The sequence below is a fragment of the Anguilla rostrata genome, chromosome 12 (genome assembly GCF_018555375.3).
Source record: "Anguilla rostrata isolate EN2019 chromosome 12, ASM1855537v3, whole genome shotgun sequence".
Taxonomy (NCBI): Eukaryota; Metazoa; Chordata; class Actinopteri; order Anguilliformes; family Anguillidae; genus Anguilla; species Anguilla rostrata.
The window spans coordinates 35,921,185-35,945,059 of NC_057944.1; the positions used below are offsets into that span (position 1 = coordinate 35,921,185).

Consider the following 23,875-nt stretch of genomic DNA (forward strand, 5'->3'; position numbering starts at 1 on the left):
GTAGGCTGTGCTTCTGAGCAGGTTACCCAGGCACTGCCTGGAGTAGGCCTGATTACGTCTCACAGACAGTCCTGACCAAACACTGTTCCTCACCAACAATCCTGACCAACATCTCCAACACCTCGACCAAACACCTTTCCTCACCAAACACCGTCCCTGAGCAAACACCATTCCTCACCAAACACCATCCCTGACCAAACACCATTCCTCACCAAACACCGTTCCTCACCAAACACCATCCCTGACCAAACACTGTTCCTCACCAAACACCATCCTGACCAAATACTGTTCCTCACCAAACACCGTCCCTGACCAAACACCGTTCCTCACCAAACAGTGTCCCTGACCAAACACCATTCCTCACCAAACACCATCCCTGACCAAACACCGTTCTCCAAACTTCCCTAGCAACACCATCCTCACAACACCACCTGCCACATCTCAAACAGTGTCCTGGCACAGTTGAGCCAACCTTTCAGTCCCAGTGGATTCCTGGGAAACACAAAGCATTCCATTACCCAGAATGCAGCGGCAGCAGCCCTTCTCTTGAGCTATATATTTTTTTTATTTATTTAATTTTTATTTTGTCTGGTTTGGAGCTACAGGCTTAATGAAACGGCAGTGTTTCACTTTTTTTTGGGAATATCAGGACGTGTTCATCCCGGTAGCTAGCGGGGAATGTCCGTGGGCCTTCCTCTTTTTTTTACCACAGCGGCTGCCGCGAAACCGTGGTAATGGGGTGAGGACGTCAAGCAACCCAAAGCTTCGTCTGGAGGCTGCTGTACCTCCCTCGCCACATCAACGTCCTGGAAAACAGGGCTTGAGCTGTTCCCTACCGCATTTCCCAGAAATCCAGAGGCGGTCATGGCAACGTGATACACTAATGAGGCCCATAAAAAAAGCCCCAGAATCTAGGATCGTAAAAAAAGAAATGTATACTGTATGGAATATTTGGAACAAATATTGAGGTAGTCTTATTACTGTAAGTAGTAAGATGTGGTGGTGCCTTACTGTTTACAGTAACGGTAAGACTGTACCTCTATATTTAATAAACCGATGACATTTGCTTTATTTTTTGCGGTGTGCCTCGTATTGCTGCTGAGATGTCCGATCGATCGTGTGAAACTCTCCTCTTCCCCCACCCAGTGCTGACGGACAGGCCGCCGCCCATCATTCGCCAGGGCCCGGCCAATCAGAGCCTGGGCATAGACGGCGTGGCCCTGCTGAAGTGCCAGGCGTCGGGGGACCCCATCCCCACCGTCAGCTGGCTGAAGGACGGAGTCAGTCTGCTGGGGAAGGACCCCCGAATGTCCCTGCAAGAGCTGGGGAGCCTCCAGATCAAGAACACCAGGGTGGGTGTGCGTGTGTGTGTGTGAGTGTGTGCATTGCACGTGTGTGTGTGTGTGTGTCTGTGTGTGTGTGAGGGAGAGAGTGTGTGCGAGTGTGAGTGTGTGTGTGTGTGTGTGACTGTGTGCATGTGTGTGTGCGAGTGCGAGTGTGTGTGAGTGTGTGTGTGTGTGTGCATTGTGCATGTGTGTGTGAGTGTGTGAGTGTGTGTGTGTGTGTGTGTGTGTGTGTGTCTGTGTGTGTGCATCTCATTCCCGTACCCTGTTGCCTATCTTACCCTCTATTTTACAGCTCCTCCTATTGCCACCATCTTTCCCTGTCACTCATGGTCTCCTCCTCCTCCCTCCCAATCCCGTGTTTTCATCTTGTCCCCTGCCCCCCCCCACCACCCCCCTTCTATCTCGCCCCTCTCTAATCGTTTTTTGCAATGTGACCTTCCTGCTTCCCTTTCTCCGGGTTTATTATATCCTAATCCAGGACACCCTGTGTGCGCGCGTGCGCGCGTGTGTGCGCGTGTGTGACCGTGAGAGTGTGTGATAGTGTGTGTGTGTCTGTGCACACGACCACGTGCGCGTGTGTCAGCGTGCGAGTGCGTGTGCGCGTGGCTGCCAGAGATTTCCATCGGATATCGGCGAGACGTAACTTAGACGGACAAGGGAATCATATTGCTTTTAGGAGATGAATAGGAAATATTGATTTCTGTAAATTGTTTGATACTATCACTTAGCGAGACAGAGGGCCTACAAGGCGCAGCTGCGGCTGTCCTGGACGGGCTCCAGATGCTGAGCGGAGAATAGGGGTTAAGCGTCCGGCTCAAACGCCAGCTCCCCCCCTCCTCCCGCCCAACCTGCCTCCACCCCCCCCCCCCCCAACAGGAAAGCGCCCATACGGCAGCAAGGATAGGGGGGGGGGGCAGGCGAATTTAAAGTCTCAGCGCAGCCCGCTTCCCGATCTGCGGTCTCGCTGGAATATCCATTACGCCTGACAGAGCTGCCAGCCACTGACATTTTATTTAATAAATGGAGCGGAGACGCACACACAGGGACGGGGACCAACAGACATCGGCGGCAAAGTTCCACAGAGAGAGGGGGAGAGAGAGAGAGAGAAGGAGGGAGGGAGAGAGAGAGAGAGGGAGAGAGAGAGAGAGGAGAGAGAAGGATGGAGAGAGGAGAGAGAGAGGAGGGAGAGAGAGATGAGAGAGAGAAACGAGAGAGAGGGAGTAAGAGATGAGGGAGAGAGAGAGAGAAACAAGAGAGAGAGAGGGAGAGAGGGGGAGTAAGAGATGAGGGAGAGAGAGAGAGAGAGGGGGGAGAGAGAGGGAAGAAGAGATGAGGGAGAGAGAGAGAGATGAGGCAGAGAGAGATGGGCCAGCTGTCATCGGTCCAGGGGGTTTCAGCAGCTGCCTCTAAATTCATTATGTCGCCATTGTTGTGGTTGGCGGGACAGGAGGGTGGGTGGCGGTCTGTGGGGGGCGGGGGGTGAGTGGCAAATGAAATTTATTAGAAAATTAATGTCAGCACTTTCAGGGACACACTATGGCACACAAGTTCCTCCTGCTTTTCTTTCCCCCCTCTTCTCTCTCTCTCTCTCTCTCTCTCTCTCTTTCTTCTTGTCTCCCTCTCTCAATTCAATTCAAAATGCTTTATTGGCATGACATGTTTCAGTATACATATGTGTTGTCAAAGCTTTACAAAAAACAAATTACAATGTACATAAACTACAATGAAATATGTCATGAAGTGCAAACAAATAAACGTAGGAAATACATGCAAATACGTAAACTAATAATTATAAGACGAAGAATAGTCTCAGTCTTCTGTAGCTCTCTCTCTTTCTCTCTCTCTCTCTCCTCTCCCACTGATAAAAAAAATGTGTACAGGTCGATGGAGGTTAATGCATTTTTAGTGTAGGGGATGGGTTGGACTACAGTGGAGCTACCAGCTCCATTCCGGTCATGTCCAAGTAAACCGGTTGTGACTGGTTATTTGGAGCCGGTGGGAGGAGGACGTATGAGCGGGTTACAGTTTGACGGACGGGTCATTGTGATTGAGCGAACGTGTTATCCACCCCCCCTCTCCCCCCCTCCCAGGTCTCTGACTCTGGGATCTACACCTGTGTGGCGGCCAGCTCCAGCGGGGAGACCTCGTGGAGCGCCTTCCTGGAAGTTAAAGGTACGGTGGCACTCTGGGGCGGCAGTGCAGTATAACGGGTAAGGAGTTGGGCTTGTAACCTGAAGGTCGCAGGTTCGATTCCCCGCAAGGACACTGCCATTGTACCCTTGAGCACGGTACTTAACCGGCATTGGTTCAGTATATATATCCAGCTGTATAATTGGATACAATCTAAAATGTAAAAGGTTATGTAAGTCATTGCGTAAGTGGAGAAGTGTGTCTGCTAAATGCGTCCTGTAATGTAATGCTCCTTCACACTGTATTGCACCCATAACCCCAACATCGTTACTCTCTCACACTATACTCAGTGTAGGTTTAGATACTGTAGACTGAGTCCTTCCTCTGTATCTTGGCACAAAGAAGAAGGATTTTCATAGCGACTTTGACTTAGCAAAATGGTTCCACAAAAAAAAGTTGTAATTGTTTAATTTTAGTACTAATTATTTGAGGTGCTTCTCTTCTACTTTTTTTCAGTCCGTTTGATGATAAAATGTCAACTCCTGGCTTTTATTTCCCCCTCTTCCTCGTTGTCCTACCCCTCCTCCTCCCCCTCTCCCCCCCCCCCCCTCTTTGGCGTGTCCCCCGCGGCAGAGTCGGGCGGGGTCACGCTCGTTAAGGGCCGGGACGAGAGCGAGCTCCCCGGGCCTCCCTCCAAGCCCCAGGTCACGGACGTCACCAAGAACAGCGTCTCGCTGTCATGGCAACCGGGGCTGGCCGGGGCGTCGGCCGTCTCCTCCTACGTCATCGAGGCTTTCAGGTCAGTCTGGGGGGGTCCGAGACCCGCTTGGAGGTCACCGCGCTGACGTCCGCTGCTGTTCGTTTTAGGACACCCACAAGCCTCATTAGACCTTGGACAGTTTAGACAGCCACCCATGTGCTGTTGTACACTAGTCGCAGGTCTGAAGCACAGGCATGTTAAACAGTAACTATAGGTGTTGTGTTCTGGCCTGACCCAAATGCATATTGGAATATGTTTTAGGTGCCTGTAAAGTATCAACAGGTATGCCAATCCCTGAGAAGTTCTGTTGAATACATGGTACCAGCCTGTATTGGGGAAAGCAGGGAAAAATGCTTTTTAAATATAACTGCCAGTAATGTGTTGGAATATTATTGATGTCTAAAGGGTTAAAGTATTTCAGTCAAAGTGCAGAAGACACAGGTATGAACGTGTTAGATGCTGACACTGTTCCAGCCACCTCCAGAGGGCAGTACTGTCCCTTGCTGTGGTTGATGTGATCTTTTTCTGCCCCAACCATCCCCCCCCCCCAAACCCCACACCTCCCCCATTTTCCCCTCACCAGCCAATCAGTGAGCAACAGCTGGCAGACGGTGGCAGACCACGTGAAGACCACGCAGTTCACCGTCAGGGGCCTGCGACCCAACACCATCTACCTGTTCATGGTGCGGGCCGTCAACGCCCAGGGCCTGAGTGACCCCAGCCCCATGTCCGAGCCCGTCCGCACGCAAGGTAACGGCGCCCAGGGCACGCCGTCCGAGTTCCGGGGCCTCTCCGGGACTCAGGGACAAACTGTGACACATCTGCTTCAAACCCTACATGCCAGCCAGATCCCTCCGTTCTGCTACCTCAGGACGCCTGAGTTGAACTATGCGGTTGTTCCCTGCACTTGGACCGGTACTTCTCTCTAGGGGTTTCGTCATACTTGTTCCTGGTTATGGTTATACACTTTGTTGTACGTCGCTCTGGATAAGAGCGTCTGCCAAATGCCTGTAATGTAATGTAATGTAATGTAATGCTTCTGGTTGCCAAAGTGGCAGGCGCCTGTCAAAGAAAGCTCACTTCCTGTCTGGGGTCACCTGACCGCACGGTCTGGCGAATCGCAACAGCCAGCCAGCGCTGTGTTTTCGGGCAGGTTAGACGGTACGCGAGAATGCCCCGTAGGGAGATACCTTCTGAGGAACTTGAATTCGTGCCCAAGCCGAGATTAAATTCAGCAGAAAATTATGTTATTTACTCCTCAGTTCCTGTCAGCTGTCTGTGCTGTCTGCTGGGGACCAGAGCTCACGTCTGTTCCATTTGCGCTCCGCAGTCGAAATCCATGAAATCCGTTCCGCTGATTGAGAAGCTTTTCTCTGTTTTGGACACCATTTTGGACACCGTTTCCAGATGGGACACCCTGAGAAACGTTGAAAAAGAAAGGCAGCGATGTTTTGATGAGCTCATTGCTAACCAATCGGCTTTGTCCGACGTGTGCTTGCTCTGTGCAGCGGAGACATAACACACGCTGTTTGAGCGGTGTTGAGAAGGTATTGGTGTTCTTGGCGATTGTCTGTAAGAGATCAGTCCATTTGAGCAGCCATTAGAGTAAGTGTACAGTCATATACGGTCATAGGCAGATCTATCCAAGGCTGGAATCCTCGATAGCGACTCAGTTCATAAGAGCTACAGCTAGACCGTTGTATAAAATAAGTACCCCTGCATTGGGCATCATAACCCAGTTAGACCCTTGCATGCTATGTTAATTGATCATAACTAGAAAAATGGTCTTGGAAGCAAGGAAGATTTGATTATGGTAGCACGTAGGCCACAGTATCCTAATTAGTTTATTTGATAAGTATAGTGGTGTTTTTTCTTGTCTTTTTCTTTTTTTTTTTGCAAATCTTTGGTTAAACTCTATTGACATGCAAACCGCAAGCGCATACTGCACACAGAGAGGGAGAGAGAGAGAGAATGAGAAAAAAAGAGAGAAAGAGTGAGAGTCAATTCAGATTACAGAACATCTCTCTCCATTTGTGAAAGGCCTTGTGTTGACATACAGAAATGGTTATTGACATTGGCAGCCTCAGAAGATGGATTGATTTTTAGTGTCTCATAAGCTGCATTCGGGCTGGCCCCTGCTCCTTTAGCAGAGTCTGTGATTCACCAGTTATTCTTCTTCTTCTTCTTCAACGTTGGGTTTTCTTGTTTAGTTTTTTTTTTTTTTTTTTGGAAAACACTCATTTTCTTTCTCGAATCATTCAGTAATTCATCCGCCCTTTTTTCCCCCCTCCGTCAGCCAAGCAGACGAGCCAAACAAGACCCCGAGCGGCTCCGTGCGGAAGCCAGAAACGGAGTCTAGCGCGTTTAGATTTCAACAACAGGGCGCTTAAATAAAACCGCGTGAGAGCGAGGGACAGGAAGCGGGCGTGGACGTGGTGTCGCTCGTTCACTGACCCTCTTCCTTGTTCCCGAGGCGGTGTTTCCCGAATCGTGCAAAACGGTGTAGGCCGTTCTGCTCGCTTCTGTTAATGTGCCACTACAGGAGACGAGGACAGCATTCTCCATAAGTTTCACTGTCAGGGTCAAGATAGGCTATTCCCTATAAAATGCTCTGTTTGGCTTATTAAATGTAAATGTGTATTAGTATCCTTTAATTGTTTTTTTTCGGAAGTAATTACATTTATTACACCAGAATCCTAGTCTGCATGGTGTATTTGCTCATAGCATAACATAACGTACGACGAGAACAGGCCATTCAGCCCAACACTGCTTGTCTACTCCTACCACTAAACTGTACTTAATGCTTAGTTTACCTAAAAGCTAGATAGTATCTAACACTGTATCAAGCCGGGCCTTGAATACCCCCAGTGTTTCTGCCTCCACTACATGTCCAGGCAAGCTATTCCACACATTGACCACTCTCTGTGTGAAAAAATATTTCCTAATGTCTGTGTGAAATTTACCCTTTGCCAGTTTCCATTTATGCCCCCTCGTTTTGCTGACCGAACTCAACTTGAATAATTTCCTGTAGTCCTCTGGAAATTATTCAAGTTGCTCATCTCTTTCATTTTGACCAACAGGGGACTTAATGTTCTTGTTCACGAAGTTTCTAACTATAATAAGAAGTGTGAATGCCTTGAAGAACAAGCTGTCTCTCTCTCCCTCTTTCTCTCTCTCCCTATCCCTCTCCCTCTCTCTCTCTATCTCTCTCTCACTCTCTCCCCCCCCCCCCACAGATATCAGCCCCCCGGCACAAGGTGTGGACCACAGACACGTGCAGAAGGAGCTGGGTGAGGTCATCGTGCGCCTGCACAACCCTGTAGTCCTCAGCCCCACCACCATCCAGGTCACATGGACGGTGAGTTGAACAGCGATTGGTCAATCCATCTCCCGATAGTAAACATTCCCAAATCAGAAGGGCAGAAGCACTTCATCGTGTGAGACACAGTCTGGGTTCTGTCTTGGTAAGAGATTCACTTCAGTCGCCATTAACATCATTGACCCTAAGGGGGTGTTGTCACCAGTTTAGTTTAGATCCAAAATGGCCGTGACTTTACTCTCCGTGCAAAGTGAGTGAACAGTTACCGCTCGCGCGATGCCTTTGGTCTGGGTGCTCAGATCAAACGTGCGTTCTGCTGGTCTTTCATTAAGGCTAAACTGATGCATCGTGGGTAGGAGGGAAAAAAAGCACACAAAAGCAATATTTTGAGCATTGATTACAGAGCCTCAGCCTGGCTTACGGCTTAGACGCTCGCCTTTGATGCGGCCACCTTGAGGATCTGAAGGAGCCGAAATGGCAGGTAGACGCTGCCCCTTTGAAGCCGGCTAGGTGTTCCTCAGGGCTTTAGGTTTGTGTTTTTTTCCTTGAGAGAAAAAAAAAACAACAACAACTTAACGCTCAAGTCTGTAGCCTTTTTTGATAAGTAGTAACCGCTGACGCTCGACAAGCGCACATCAAACGGCGAGGAGGAGGCAAGGCGGCTCATGAAAGCGTTCCCCCCTAACAGCTGGGGAGAGAGCGCAGAAGCAGAATCCAGGGACATCTGCTGGCTCATTAATCTTAGATCATTTTTCGGGGCGACGCTGGAAATTAAGACTAATGTTTTGCGCGGAAACAAATAAATCGTAATTGATCGTACATTTTTGTGTACTCTTCATCTCTCTCCCTCTCTGTTTTCCAGCCAACTTTCTCACCCCCCCACTCATCCCCCCTCCCTCCCTCTCTCTCTCATTTTTGGCACAGTTTCTCATCCTTCATGTTAAGAGCGTTGCTTAATCGTGCCGAAGCCCTCAACCCCCCCCCCCACCCGCCACCCGCCCCTCCCGAACGTGCACCACACACCACACAACGCGCACTCCAAAACCAGTGCGTCTGCCTCACCATACGCGCTGCCAGGTGCCAGAGTGACACTGTTTTTATTCAGTTAGAAACAGAAGCTGGACAGTTCTGGCACGAGTGGTGAAGATTTTATCGGAGCATATTGCCATAGTAACTCTTTATATGGTGGTAGATTGTGGCAGAGAACCTTATACTGCAACCCCCCCCCCCAACCGTACACCCCTGCCAGAATTTGTAACATGCTGTCATCATCTGTTCAGCTCCAACACTCCATTTTGTTTTCTTGAATGGTTTAAAATCCTGTTGGCGATCGTATAATTGCTATCGGGTCCATTATGATGCATTCTGGGTATGATTATTTTAAATATTCATACTTGTGTTGTGCCCTCGTGAGTGTGAAATAAACTGATTTCACTGCAGATGTATATGTGCAGCACATGTCTAACCATATTTTATGTGAAGTATTTCAGAAGCTACTGTAAAAAAAAAAAGAAAAAAAACATTAACATTGACCTCCTGGGCGTTTCCTGTTCCCTAAAACATATTTTCCATGATTGTCTCTTTTATTAACACAAAGTGTGACCGCATACTCAATCACTAGCTTTTTTTCGGTAAACAGGAGCAGTTCGGGGGAGATCCATAAAGCTTTTATATTCCCCAGAATCGTTCAATTAATGAAAGTTAAACATGAAGCAGAGAAAGCATCCGGCTGATTTACTCCGACTCCTCAGACGAAAAACAGCTGCTTAATATCCTCCTTAAAAGCCCGTCTCCTTCTCCCACTGTTAACAAGCCATTATTCTGAGTTATTCCCCTTCCTCTGCATAAATTCAACTTTTTTTTCCCTCTCCCGCGAGCGAGCGGGGTAAATTTAAAGAAACGGGTAACCCCAACCCCCCACCCCCCGCCCCCCCCCCTGCACCGAGCAGCTCGGCACTGCTCTTCACCTTCGCTATGGGACAGGGCGGCAGTGTAGCATAGTGGGTAAGGACCTGGGCTTGTAACCGAAAGGTCATAGGATCGATTCCCAGGTAGGACACTGGCGTTGCACCCTTGAGCAAGGTACTTAACCTGCATTGCTGGTTGCATCCATTTATACAGCATATACCCAGCTGTATAAATGGATGCAGTGTAAATGATATGTAACTGTTGTGTAAGTCGCCCTGGATAAGAGCGTCTGCTAAGTGCCCGTAATGTAATGTAATGTAGATTTGCGTTTATCACTCCGCACATTGTGCTCCGCGCCCCGTCCCGACTCCGCGCTTCCGCAGCAGGCGACAGTCCCGGCGCGCCGCGTGCTTGAACCGCCAGGGGCTACGCCATCACCGGGGGCTACGCCATCGCCACGGCGAAGGAGCCGTTATTTTACAGGGCGTGCACACGCGTGTACACCTTACACAGCCCTGCTCCTGAAAGCCTTTTTATGGGAAGACTCCACGGTGTGAGCGAGAGCAGGGTGGGGGTGTGGGGGGGTGGGGGCTAACGGCACGCCGCGCTCGGCTGACGCTAATTGAGCTAACCGTGTTGGTGATGAAGGGACCGCTGAAGTGGTAAAGCCCCCTAAAGTGTGAACGGTTCTGTCCCAGGCAAACAGCATTTTAAAAATTTAAAAACACGCACGCATCTGTTGAACAAGAGCATCTTTATGGGGCTCTGTGGGCCAGCCCTGTCCCGCCTGCTCATCTTCTCTCTTTTTCTTTCAAGCCCCTCCACTGGCCCTTCCTCTTCTATCTCTTATTCCTCCACGTCCTCCTCCTCTCCTCCGTGTGAATTAGCATTATGCTGAGATATTCCCTCCCAGTTCTAGTTTCATACATTACCCCCCCCCCCATCTCCCCTCTCCGACAACACCTCTCCCTTTGTCTGTGTACCTCCCACCTCCCACCCCTCCTCCTCCTCCCCATTCTTCTTAACCACTTGTCTGGAGCTCATCTGTAGCTGCCATTTTGTAGACTTGGAGTCCAAAAGACATGATGCATGAATTTTTCAGAGGAGTTAATAAGGCGCACTGTGACGTCTATTTCACGCCAGGTTCAGTGAGCAGGACCAGGGGGTTCAGGTGGGGATGAGTTAAAGGCACATTTCATGCTGCCTCTGGGAAGCCCTGCTCATCACACACACACACACACACACAGACACACACACACACACCACACACACACACGCACGCACGCACGCACGCACTCACGCACGCACACACACACACACACACACACACACACACACACACACACACACACCACACACACACACACACACACACACACACACACACACACACACACACACACATGCACACACACGCTATGTTAGAAATGCATGGAATAACTGGCTGGGATTTGCCACTCGGTTACCGTGGCATCCTTCAAAACCAACTGCGAGATCGGCTCGAGATTGTAGCTAAACACCATGCTGAGATGAAATGGCTTCTCCTCCTCTTTGTACCGTGTGTTTTTTTTAATGTATAATGGCGGAAAATGAAGGTTTTTATGCGTTCCCTTTGTGTTCTATAGTTACATTTTATGTGTTGTCATTTTTACAACTATGGTGTGTCATCTAAACTAACTCCCCCTTTATTGTCTGCGCGATCATCTCTCCTCAGCCGTTTTAATGGTCTTTTCTGCCCGCTCACTGATTGGTGGTCTGGTCTATGTGTCTCGGTGCAGGTGGACCGCCAGTCGCAGTTCATCCAGGGGTACCGGGTGCTGTGCAGGCAGACGTCCGGGCTGCCCGCCGCCGGGCCCTGGCAGAGCCAGGACGTGAAGGTGCCCTCCGAGCGCGGCATCCTGCTGGCCGGCCTCAAGAAGGGCATCGTCTACGAGATCAAGGTCCGGCCCTACTTCAACGAATTCCAGGGCATGGACAGCGAGTCCCGGACCGCACGCACCACCGAGGAAGGTGAGGAGGCGGGGTCTGTCATGGGGGGAAGAAGCGGGGCTTGTCATGGGGGAAGAGGCGGGGTCTGTCATGGGGGGAAGAGGCGGGGCTTGTCATGGGGGAAGAGGCGGGGTCTGTCATGGGGGAAGAGGTGGGGTCTGTTTGTGTAAAGAGGAGGGGTCTGCCAGGGGGGCGAGGCGGGGTCTGTCATGGGGGAAGAGGCGGGGTCTGTCAGGGTTAAAAGGCGGGGTCTGTTGGTATAAAGAGGAGGAGTATTTCGGGGTGAAGAGGTGTGGTCTGTTGGTATAAAGAGGAGGGGTCTGTTGGTGTCAAGAGGTGGGGTCTGTTGGTGTAAAGAGGAGGGGTCTGTCAGGGAAAAGAGGCGGGGTCTGTCAGGGGGAAGAGGCGGGGCTTGTCATGGGGAAGAGGCGGGGTCTGTCATGGGGGAAGAGGGGGTCTGTCATGGGGGAAGAGGCGGGGCTTGTCATGGGGGAAGAGGCGGGGTCTGTCATGGGGGGAAGAGGTGGGGTCTGTTGGTGTAAAGAGGAGGGGTCTGTCAGGGAAAAGAGGCGGGGTCTGTCAGGGGGAAGAGGCGGGATATGTTGGTGTAAAGAGCAGGAGTCTGTCGGGGGGAAGAGTCATGGTTTGTCAGAGTGAAGATGCGGGGTCTGTTGGGGTTAACAAGTGGGTCCTTTTTAGAGAAAAAGGGTGTGGGGCCTGTCATAGCAAAAAGGGGAAGTCTGTTGGGGTAAAGAGGCATTGTCTGTAGGGATAATTAGGTGGGGTCTGTTAGAATAAAGGGGCGGGGTCTATCAGGGTAAAGTGGCAGGGCCTGTCACATTATAGAGGCAGAGTCTGTTAGGGAAAAGAGGCCTCGTCTGTCAGGTTAAAGAGGAGGGATCTGTTAGGGTGCTCTTTCAAGTCAGGCTTGCACACTGCAGTTAAATGCCACAGTGTAGGGTGTCAGCTGAATATGCCATAATTGCCTGTCTGTAATAATTGGGCTCTGGGTTTTGTATTGAACTGAGATAAGCCAAAGAAAAGAAAAGCATCGCTCCTCACCCGTCTTCTCAGTGCTGCACGCCCCACATACATCACCCCAAAAATGCAAACCCCACACCCGTCTTCTCAGTGGTGCACACCCTACATACATCACCCCAAAAATGCGTGCCCCACATACATCACCCCAAAAATGCACGCCCCACATACATCACCCCAAAAATGCAAGCCCCACACCCGTCTTCTCAGTGGTGCACACCCTACATACATCACCCCAAAAGGTGTGTGCCCCTCACCCCAAACATGCACGCCCCCTACCTCATCACCCCAAAGCCAGGTGGGCTGCAGCTGAACACCCAGGCCCTGATGTTGCGTGGTCCAGCTGTCGCCTGCCGCCTTCTCGCGTGCCCCCTGCGGGACCCCGATAAACCCCCGGCCAGCGCTCGGATGCGCTGCAGTGCGCTGATACCCCACCGGCGCTCGGGCACGCTCAGAACTGCCTGCCTGGCGCTGTCTGCTCTGCTACCCATCCGCAGAACCGGGCGATAGGGAACGTGTTTAAATGCACTGTGTGCAGGACGCTGTCGTTACTGTCATTTTGTGAAAAGCGAGTTTAAAGATTAAGAGCAGAATAACATGAATAGAAATGGATTCAACTGAGATAAAAACTTCCCCGGTACCTTTGGCTAAATCAAAAAGTGAGGTTTGGTTAGATCACGTGACGCAGTATTCCCAGTATTCCCAACAAAAAGAAAATAGGAAATGCCTGTCATGGACCAAGCCTGTCATGAAAGCAGCTCTTGGAAATTGTAATGAAAACGTAGCTACAGTATGGCAGCTCTTTAAAATGACCCCCCTCTCCATCATCCATTCTCTCTCTCTCTCTCTCTCTCTCTCTTTCTCTCTCCATCGTCCATTCTCTCTCTCTCTCTCTCTCTCTCTCTTTCTCTCTCCATCGTCCATTCTCTCTCTCTCTCTCTCTCTCTCCATCGTCTATTCTCTCTCTCTCTCTCCATCTTCCATTCTCTCTCTCTCCATCTTCCATTCTCCCTCTCTCCCTCCATGTCTCTCTCTCTCCATCTTCCATTCTTTCTCTCTCTATCGCCCTCTCTCTCAATCGTTTATTCTCTCTCTCTTTTTCTCTCTCTCTCTCCCTCCCTCTCCCTGTCTCTCTCTCTCTCTCTCTCTCTCTCTCTCTCCCTCCCTCTCCCTGTCTCTCTCTCTGTCCACCTCTGGCACGGGTCAGTTCTCCCAGGCGAATGCACGCTCGCACTCGATCAACCACAAAATCGTCCGGCTGTATAGTTATAAAAATAACACGCATCAGTCATGAATGGGCAGTAGTTTGCCACGCTGCCCAGCTCAGTGCTCACAATAAACAAACATAAACTTAATGAGGCCATTAAAAGGAAAGGGTATTAAAAATAGCGAAAATTTGATTTCATAACCATGTGTGTCTTAGTGCATTTAGTGCCTCCAGTGGCATTCCCTTTTGCAGTGTCCATTCGAGCAGCCATCTCGCACATCTCACAAAGGCTCTCACAGAGCTTGTGTGTGGGTGCTGTATGGTTTGTGGTGTTGGGTTCTGACTGAAGTGTTCAGAAGCATCCTAGCGGTGGGTTCTGAGCCTGTGTTTGGGCCTGTGTTCTGGACCTGTGTTTGGGCCTGTGTCTGGGCCTGTATTTGGACCTGAGTTCTGGGCCTGTGTTTGGGCCTGTGCTCTGGTCTTTGCGTTTGGGGCTGTGTTTTGTGCCTGTGTTTTGGGCCTGTGTTTGGGCCTGTGTTCTGCGCCTGTGTTTGTGGGCCTGTGTTTGGGCCTGTGTTTTGTCCTTATTTCTGGGCCTTGTGTGAGGGGGAAGAAACTGAGCCTCTCAGCAGAAGATGAACGGCCGGTGTCAGCGATGCCGAGGCCTCTGGGATAGGGGGACGCAGGAAGTGGGGAGATTTATTGGGGATTGCGCCGCGCGAAGTGATTAAAATTCCTGTTGTCCATTAACCCAATTAGAGCCTCTGAAGGGGTGATCCAAGAGGGTTGCTGTGAGCATGCTCAGTCCTTCATCATCCCCCTCTTCTGGGACGAGTGGGTGATGCATGCATGTTTGAATGCGTTCCAGTGGCTTGAATCTTGCTGAGATATTAGATGAACTATAACCAGAAGGTCCCATCAGTTATGTAAAATACACTGCACCCTGCCCCTACCCCCCTTTACCTTGAGGAGCTAAGTGCAGTAGCAACAGGGAGAGGTGCTGAGCTTTGTCCCCAATGAACTCTGACCTTTGACCTGTGTGCAGAACCTCAGCCAGCGTAGCAAGTCAAATACGGAGACTGCACCATTAACAGTGGGTCCTTGGGAGTTGGTGTGAAATTGAGATGGGTTCACCCCCCCCAAATCCCCCCCCCCCGCCACCTGCCAAGCGTTGCAGCCTGGATGGCTTTATTAGCACCGTCTCTATCGCCCGACATGAAAAATGTTTTGTTTGGCTCTAATACGCGCGACTAATCGCAAAAGGGCTCCTGTCATTAACATTGAACGACATTGCGCGCAGGGGCAAACATCGAGCAGCGTAGCCTGGCTAGCAGCCCTTAGCCCCGCGCTCAGTGCCTGCTGAGGGGAAAACATCGAGCAGCGTAGCCTGGCTAGCAGCCCTTAGCCCCGCGCTCAGTGCCTGCTGAGGGGAAAACATCGAGCAGCGTAGCCTGGCTAACAGCCCTTAGCCCCGCGCTCAGTGCCTGCTGAGGGGAAAACATCGAGCAGCGTAGCCTGGCTAGCAGCCCTTAGCCCCGCGCTCAGTGCCTGCTGAGGGGAAAAATCGAGCAGCGTAGCTGTACAGCCTTGCCCCGGCTCATGTTGGGACATGGCAGCTGCCTGTAGCCTTGCCCGCGCTCAGTGCCTGCTGAGGGGAAAACATCGAGCAGCGTAGCCTGGCTAACAGCCCTTAGCCCCGCGCTCAGCAGGAAATTAAACGCTCTTTTCCTGTGTGAATATAATACTGGTGTTTGCTAAAGAAGCTCGGTAGCCATTTGGTGAAGGTGAACTGGACTGGCATTATGCGCTTTTATCCAGCGCTTTACATGATGCCTCTCATCGCCAGAGCAGTTAGAGGTTAGGTGTCTTGCTCAAGGCACTCGACGCTCCTGGCGGGTTTGAACCGGCAACCCTCTCGACTGCCAGACAATCGGTTTACTCCTGAGCTATGTCGCCCTATCGCGATTTGCCTGTCATTTCATTGCCTTTGTTTTTTTTGTTTTGTTTTGGGGGGGCTGGGAGGGGGGGAGCAGTGTCTGTATTATTGCCTCCTGAAAGAGATAAGCAGAGATTCTGAGCGGTAGATGTATCTCTTTTAGAATGGGGAGGGTTGTGTAGAGCTGGAGTAATTGACCTGTCAGTGCTTTTGGGTGCGTACGGTCTCCCCTGTCGGAGGGGAGAAACGGTTTTTTAAAGGCGCTTTTCCACATGACCTGCCTGCTGACCCCGATCTCACCCCCATTCCTCCTGGCTGCGTATCTGCCCCGTCCGCCGAGGGGTAATCAATTTCGGAGACTCCAGCTTTTGGGGCCTCAACCCGGTCAACAGAAACAGTCCCTGTGGCTGACCCAGACTTGATTGAGATTCGCAGATAATTCTGTCTGTCTTTGCTTTTCTGGTCTTGAAGCCATTTTGAGGCTCATTTTGGGTCATTTTCACACCTCTCCTAATGGCCTTCACATCGCCACAGCTTGACTGTAAGATGGAGGATAATTATGAGAACTGGGCCGGTGTCAAACGTCTCCAGAAGAACCCATGGCTGCCTTCATCCCCTCTGAATCCTCCGCCGTTTGATACAAAGGATATTAAATCGTTAAGCAGCCTCCACCGTGTCAGTGTCAGGCCTGCCCTTTTCTAATATAAATCCTCATCTAATTAACCGCTCTACCTGCAGCCAAACGTCTAATCGGCGAGGCAGCGCCGTGCCCTGGCATCCTCCGAGTGACGACGGCTCATCTACACGCGTGAAGAAACGTCCGCTCTGTGTCGTCTGAGGGACTTGTAGGTCTGCTGGTCTGACTTCACCTCCCTCTCCCTCTCTTTCTCTCTCTCTCTTTCTCTCTCTCCCTCCACCAGCTCCCAGCGCCCCTCCCCAGCAGGTCACCGTTCTGACGGTGGGGAACCAGAACAGCACCTCCATCAGCATCTCCTGGGACCCCCCGCCCCCGGACCACCAGAACGGGATCATACAGGAGTACAAGGTAGGGCCCAGGGCGTGGTGTCTGGGGCAAGGGCGCACTCTCGCCTACACTGGCAGCCATCGCAAAAGAAAGGGAGAGTCGCTCAATCCTCTGGTTAAAACGTGATTTTAATTTAACTAAATTTTTAGGCATTTTTTTTTTTTACATTACATGCCTTCATATGGCTATGAATAACTGTTCAAAATGAGTACCTATCAGACCTGTGTTTTGTAGTTGTTCCAATGTTCTTTGGTATGCACTTATTGTATGTCACTTTGGATAAAAGCGTCTGCCAAATAGATGTAATGTAATGTAATTGGGGTATACACTCTGGACTAAAAAGGCCAGAGTTACCTCTCTGCAATTTTTAAGTTTCTATCCGAACACACGCACACACACGCACACACACACTTGGACAAACACACACACACACATACACAAACATACACATGCACACATCTTCTCTCATACACCTGCCTTACCCTTCCCTCTCTCTTTTTTCCCCTCCCTCCCTCCCTCCCTCTCAATCTTTCATTCTCTCTCTCTTCCTCCTCAGATCTGGTGCCTGGGGAACGAGACTCGTTTCCACGTGAACAAGACGGTGGACGCGGCCGTCCGCTCGGTGGTGGTGGGGGGCCTGCAGGCGGGGGTGCTCTACCGCATAGAGGTGGCGGCCAGCACCAGCGCCGGGGTGGGAGTCAAGAGCGAGCCCCAGCCAATCGTCATAGGTGAGGGGGGTGGGGGCGGGGCTCAGCAGAGAGGGGGCGGGGTTACACAAGGAAGGGAAGTAGGTGGAGGAGGAAGGGGGAGTGGCCAGACAGAGTGGGCGGAGCTGAAGGGAGAGGGGGCGGAGTTACACAAGGAGGAGAAGTAGGTGGATGAGGAAGGGGGAGTGGCCAGACAGAGTGGGCGGGGCTGAATGGAAGAGGGGGCGGGGTTACACAAGGAAGGGGAGTGGCCAGACTCCAGGAGGGGGAGTGGTCAAACAGAGTGGGAGGAGCTGAACAGAGAGAGTGGGCGAGATAATATTAGGAGGAGAACACTGCGAGGTGGAGTGGGGTGGGGTGAGGAATTAGGGTGCAGCTGAGAGTAGAGGGGTAGGATTATATTGGGGGGCATGGGGGGTGCGCTCAGGGGGCGAGGAGATTGCACAGAATGAAAATAAATGGATATAAATTTTTTATATGTGCCTCGGAAAGGTAGATTTTAATTAGATTCGCAGGTGGAGAAGATCAAGCCACTCTAGGTTCCGAGTTAGAGACAATCAGAGAGAGAATATTTAACAAGAAAAATGGTTTGACCTTGAGCGGGAGAATGAATAATTAATCGAGGAATTTAATTTCACATTCAGCGTCAGCGCGCTGCCATGAAGTCAAATGATATTAAATAAACTGACTTGGGTAAGCTTTTACAGGAATAACTATAATGTGGTTGAACCATGTGTGTGTGTGTGTGTGTGTTTTAAATGGCTCGGATGTTTGGCTGGTCTGTTCTGTTCGGTGGATCAGCGGAACAGACTCTGACTGCACCCAGCTGCTCTGGTCCGCGAGCAGCCTTTGCCCCCCCCCCCCCCCCCAGTGTCATAACGCTAATCCACCCTAGCGTCCCTGCCGCACCCGGTTAGCTAGCCGGGCTGCGCTACGGCGCGCGTGCTCCACAGACAGCCCGCTCTCCCGTAGGTGTGTGAAGGAAAGGGTTCGAGCCAGCGGGCAGCGGCAGGCCCCTGTATTTCGGCTCGGCGTCGGCGGCAGGGCGTGCCAGGGCGCCGCCGACTCCGTTTGCCCAAGTCCCCGGTTATTTCGCCCCCCCGCTACAGGAAGTACGTCAGGAAGTGATGCGATAAAACCTGGCCGGCTCCACCCGGGGCTTAATTAGGAGGCGTTTGGCTGGGGCGACGCTGCGGGGACCCCGAATCTAATTTCACAGCGCGACAGCTTGAACCGTAAAATCAGAAACCCGCCTGCCCGAATCTCTCTCTGTCAGTCTCCTCTTTATGAGCTGAAATTGACACATGGAATATATAGGGTCCATTAATTCTCTCCCTGTCTGAATCGTTTCGTTTCTGCTGAGTTTGAGAAGTCAAGTACAGCTTTCGGTGATTAGCTTTCTTTTTTTTCCAGCCTGAACTAGCAGCTTTGTACATACGCATTCCGAAAAATGAGATTACAAACAAGGCAAACCCTTTATTTCCTGTAGAAAAGCCCAACCCTTGTGTTTTTTCTGTTGTAATAGCGCTGGTTTAGTTCTGACACAAAGCGCTCGCCGAGTTTCATGCCGCGCCCCCTGCCCCACCTGTGTCCTGCCCCACGCGTGTCCTGCCTGACCCACGTTCTGCCCCCCACGCGTGTCCCCCCCCAGGTAAGGACTTCAAGGACGTGATCATGAGCGGGAACCGGAACAACAGCATCACGGAGCAGATCACGGACGTGGTGAAACAACCGGCCTTCATCGCCGGCATCGGCGGGGCCTGCTGGGTCATCCTCATGGGCTTCAGCATCTGGCTGTACTGGAGGAGGAAGAAGAGGAAGGGCCTGAGCAACTACGCAGGTGAGCCATGTACCTGCAGGAACACACACACCTGGTGTACCTGCAGAAACACACACCTGGTGTACCTGCAGAAACACACACCTGGTGTATACATGTGAGCCATGCTGTACCTGCAGAAACACACACCTGGTGTACCTGCAGAAACACACACCTGCTGTACCTGCAGAAACACACACACCTGCTGCTTACAGGTGAGACAGGCTGTACCTGCAGAAACACACACCTGCTGTACCTGCAGAAACACACCTGGTGTATACTTGTGAGACAGGCTGTACCTGCAGAAACACACACCTGCTGTACCTGCAGAAACACACACACCTGCTGCTTACAGGTGAGACAGGCTGTACCTGCAGAAACACACCTGGTGCATACAGGTGAGACATGATTGTTTGCTCTGATAGGTTCAGCATTAGCTCCTTTCACCACTTTCACCATTGCCCATTTTTGACTAATGACATGGGGCCAGAATGGGCTTCTCTTGTATATCCGGATTCCTCCTGAGATTTCTCCCCATTGGGACTGTTTTCATGCTGTTGCTTGGGTGCCGTTTCTGTCTTTTTAACTTGCTGGTTTTTTGGGGCTTCGGGTTTGGTCTTGTCCAGGTTTCCTATTTCTCTGTGAAGTCTTTGTGATAGTGTCTCTGTAAAAAGCACTAAGAATGAATGAATAAGAATTAAATTGAATATGTAGGTGAGACAAGCCTTACCTGCAGAAACGCATTTCTAGTGTATACAGGTGGTACAGTCCGTACCTGCTGAAGCCCACACACCTGGTGTACACAAGCGAGACACACCTTACTTCCAGAAGCACGCAAATCTGCTGTACACAGATGAGGCGAATCGTACCTGTTTATGCACGTGTATACACAGGTGAGAGATGTGCTTAATCGGACATGACGGTCATGCAAATGAGAGAGCTACACAATGTGACCGCTGCCTTACCTCCTGTACCACAAGGAGATATTTCCTGAAACGCGCGCACTTCTCCGACAACTGTACACAAAATCCGTGAGGGCCTGTATATCGTCGTTTGGCATTTGATCCGGTGAGCCGTTGTGAATGAAGAAAAGATTCTATTAGGCCAGCGCCCTTTCCTACTTAGCATTATTGAATAAACTTATGCAGTACGTGAGTCAGACTCCTGCTACCGACACAGTTGTTTTGTTATTGTCAAGAAAGGTATGAACAGCAGGTATGAGCATGAACGTTAAAGACCGAACGCAACAAAATCCCTGGATGTGAAAGTGTATTTTTCCCCCTGGCTGTGGTGTAAGGCCTTCTCCTCTGTTCTTGGTATGTGACATAACCCTGCACATGGTGAACGGGATTCCTGTTGTGTTTCTGCCGCTCACTTATGGACAAGGTGACCCCATGGGTCCTCTGAGTTTTAAATTTCCCCAAATCATCTCTCAGCGTCCCATTCAGCCGCCCCCCAGCCACCCGGTTTCATTCCCAACAAGGGTGTAGAATGAGCAAATGGGGGGACTTCTTCGCTCATATTTTTAAGTCATTATTATTTCACCGTTTTGTTTCCTTAAAATCTTCCTCATAATGTTTTTTTTTTCCTATCCTTTATTTGCCACCCTTCTATTTTAGCACCCACCGTCTGCCTCTCTCCAGCACCACAGAGTCTTTCACGCTCTCTCTTTCCTTCTCTCATCCCCCCTTACTTCCTCCCACTCTGTCGTTCACTCCTTCAACTCTCTCGTTTGAGCATTATTTGAGGAATTGAAAGCTGAAATTGAAATCTGATATGGACGGGTGAAGTCTGCTTTCTTGTATGTGTCTGCATTTGTTTTCGTGTCTGTGCCTTTATGATCTTATTCATGCGCAGCCCCTCTGCCTCGGCTGCGGCTGCGTCTGCGCATACTGTTTCTCTTTCCCCCTGAACTGCCTGCTTTCCCCCCCACCCCCTCTTGAGCCCTGCACACTGTGGGCGTGGCTCACAATTGGCCACTCCGACCACTGACCGAGCCTTCCTCTGGCTCCCCCCCCCCCACAGTGTGCCGCGGCCCCCCCACAAGCAGACCTCCGCAGGCTCTTAACGCCCGACTTCTCTGTCTTCTTGTTTTGCAGTTCAGTCCTTCACCTTCACCCCTGCAGGTACTGTTCATTTGTCCCGTCTCCTCACCCTCCCAAAAATGCCCCCCCCCACCCCTCCTGAGTACGCGTAGAGTTTGCAAGTCCCGATGACACAGCCAGCCCTTCCCTATAAAACGTGTGTTTATTTTGTTCTGTGCGGTGAAAGAAAATTTATGAAGAGCTCTTGTTACCTTGAAGTGACAGATTAATGCCGGATACCATATCGGTCCATCTCCAAAAGATTGTTTTGTAAATTGAAAGAAATCTGACCTTGGTAAAAAAAAAAAACCCAATTTGATGTTTATAAAATTCACTAAATTCGCAGAAAATCGGAATCTGAAGTGCTTTGAAAATGGTCCAAAGTCTTGCCGACTGCAAACTCTCCCTCTCTGTGTCTGCCTCCCCTGTGGCCTTCTCAGCACCGCGTCCGTGTGTCCCTGTTTCTGTGTACCTGTCGTTACCCTGCACACCTCATTTTCACCTGTGCTTCTGTGACTCTTCATCCTGTGTGATGTTCCTCTCTCCGCTCTTCTTCTTCACTGTGGTGATTCTGTTGGGTAGCTCTGCACCCCCCACCCCCTTATAAAAGAGGTGTACCCCTCTCTTCCTCCCTCTTTCTGTGATGAGCATACCTGCCTGGGACCCTGCCTCTGTCCCACTGGGGGTCTCTCTGGGTCCCATCCCAAACCAGGTCCCCAAAGTGCAGTTTTATATTGTCCCGTCTGTATTTGTAACAGTAAGATATTTGGGTTTTGGATCTTGCATCCTGGTTATTCTCGTCTTCAAAACTTATCCAATGTGTGTTTTTTCATTATTCTTTAACATTTTTTTCTATATCTTTCTTTCCTGTGCTGGAAATTAAAGCCAGTCTTGCGTTGCTCACAGTGTTGTCGCACCTACCCTGCGGAACATTGCGGAACATTGCGCACCGAGTCTTAGAGGTGCGAGCGCAATATGTGTTATGCGACGCCGCATGGCTCCAGAGTTCTCTCATGTGAAAGCGTCTCTCGTCGCCGTGCGATTCCGTCCCGCTGCGCTCCGGCTGTCCAATCAGAAGCCAGGCCTCGGCCGTTCACTCCAGAAGCCCTCTGATGGTGCTTGTGTCACAGGTTCTGCCCCTGACAGATAAACCGGGGGGCGGGGAGGGGGTGGGGTGGGGGGGGGGGGCTGGTAAGGAAGTGGAGGTGAACAGAAGGCAAGGTGCTAATCATTTTAAGGTTGACCACCTGTCAGGGTTTTTTTTTTATAAACGTATCTCGGAGCCTTGACCGATAGCGTGAGAGAGAGACGAGCGTGCAGCCGGGCTCAGAGATCCAATCGCGCCCCCCGGCCCGTGTGTGGAGTCACCCTCCAGCGCTCTCTCTCTCTCTCTCTCTCTCTCGCCGGCCCATGGAGATAAGGGTCCCGCGGCCACGGCGGACGAGCGACGAGGCGATCTGTGAAATCCGAGCCAGCCGCCGCTCCCGTTCGTCTCCCCCCCTCCCCCCCCCCCCACCCTACCTCCCGTTCCACACGGCTCTGCCCCCCACTCGCTGTGTGCAGCAGCCCCTGCAGGACCGCCTCTCGCCTCCCGCCGTCCTGTCGCACGCGCTCAGAGCCGATGAACGTCACGCGTTCGCCGCACCTGAGGAGACAGGGGAGGGCGTGCGAGGCTCACTCTCAGCAGCAGAGAGAGAGGGAGAGAGAGAGTGAGAGGGGAAGATAGAGAGGCAGAGAGAGGGGAAGATAGAGAGAGAGAGTGACAGAGGGTGAGACAGAGTGGAAGATAAAGAGAGAGAGAGAGTGACCAAGGGTGAGAGAGAGGAAGATTGATAGAAAGAGAGAGACAGAGAGAGCGAGCTAGAAGCCACAGAGTTGGAGTGCCACGCCCTTGTCCCGGCTGAGGATGACACCGCTGTCAAGGAGTCGACCAACCTACATGCGCGCCGGAGGCCCAGCTACTGCCCTGCTGCCTGCGTTTCCATGGAAATGGCATGTAGGCGGGGATTTGTCGTTCACGCACGCGCTCAGTGACAGCTTGAGTCCTTGGAATTGAAGCAAACATTATGATGTAGAAGAGTGGTAGTGTGTGTGTGTGTGTATGTGTGTGTGTGGGGGGGGTTTGAGGTTGTAGAGGAGAGGAAACTTGGCGGAGTGAGGTGGGGGGTGGGGGAGGTGCGGCGCCAGTGGGTAAGATTATGGGATGCAGAGAAAGATTTCCCATTCCCAGCTCCTAAAGCTGTCAGGGCTAAATCACCGCCTCGCCGCGGCAACGCGGGCGGGCGAGCGAGCGGGCAAGGGGGAGAGAGAGAGATTTGATGGAATTTTTACACGCTGATTATTCCCCCCCCCCGTCAGTGCTTATTAAAGGGGATTAATCTGCGGCGGTGCCTGAGAAAGTGCTTATCTGGGGAGGGGGGGGGGCTGGGAGGGTGAGGCGTGCCGCTCTCGGGCGACATTAAAGTTCCCATCAGCGCCGGAGGAAATGTGCCGGGGCGCAGATAGGGACATCAGAGGCCTTCCCCCGGCCCCGTCCCGCTCCTCTGCACCCCCCTTCCCTGCTCCTCCCCTTCCCTGCTCCTCCCCAACCGCTCCTCCCTACCCCCCACCC

The 23,875-nt window shown here is 51.4% G+C and overlaps 1 protein-coding gene across 14 annotated transcripts in view; it reads left to right on the forward strand.

Annotated features, from left to right (window-relative positions):
* The window catches only part of robo2 (roundabout, axon guidance receptor, homolog 2 (Drosophila)), a 464,504-nt gene that overhangs the window by 401,355 nt on the left and 39,274 nt on the right, over positions 1–23,875 (forward strand). For 8 of the 14 annotated variants that reach the window (XM_064302616.1, XM_064302621.1, XM_064302617.1 and 5 more), the window contains 10 exons: positions 1,147–1,352; positions 3,437–3,518; positions 4,110–4,275; positions 4,820–4,986; positions 7,473–7,594; positions 11,242–11,473; positions 16,554–16,678; positions 17,214–17,385; positions 19,016–19,204; positions 21,280–21,306. In XM_064302616.1, the coding sequence (XP_064158686.1) occupies positions 1,147–1,352; positions 3,437–3,518; positions 4,110–4,275; positions 4,820–4,986; positions 7,473–7,594; positions 11,242–11,473; positions 16,554–16,678; positions 17,214–17,385; positions 19,016–19,204; positions 21,280–21,306 (1,488 nt within the window). The remainder of the gene's footprint in view (positions 1–1,146; positions 1,353–3,436; positions 3,519–4,109; positions 4,276–4,819; positions 4,987–7,472; positions 7,595–11,241; positions 11,474–16,553; positions 16,679–17,213; positions 17,386–19,015; positions 19,205–21,279; positions 21,307–23,875) is intronic. The other 6 variants (XM_064302618.1, XM_064302623.1, XM_064302625.1 and 3 more) reach the window with 1 other exon arrangement.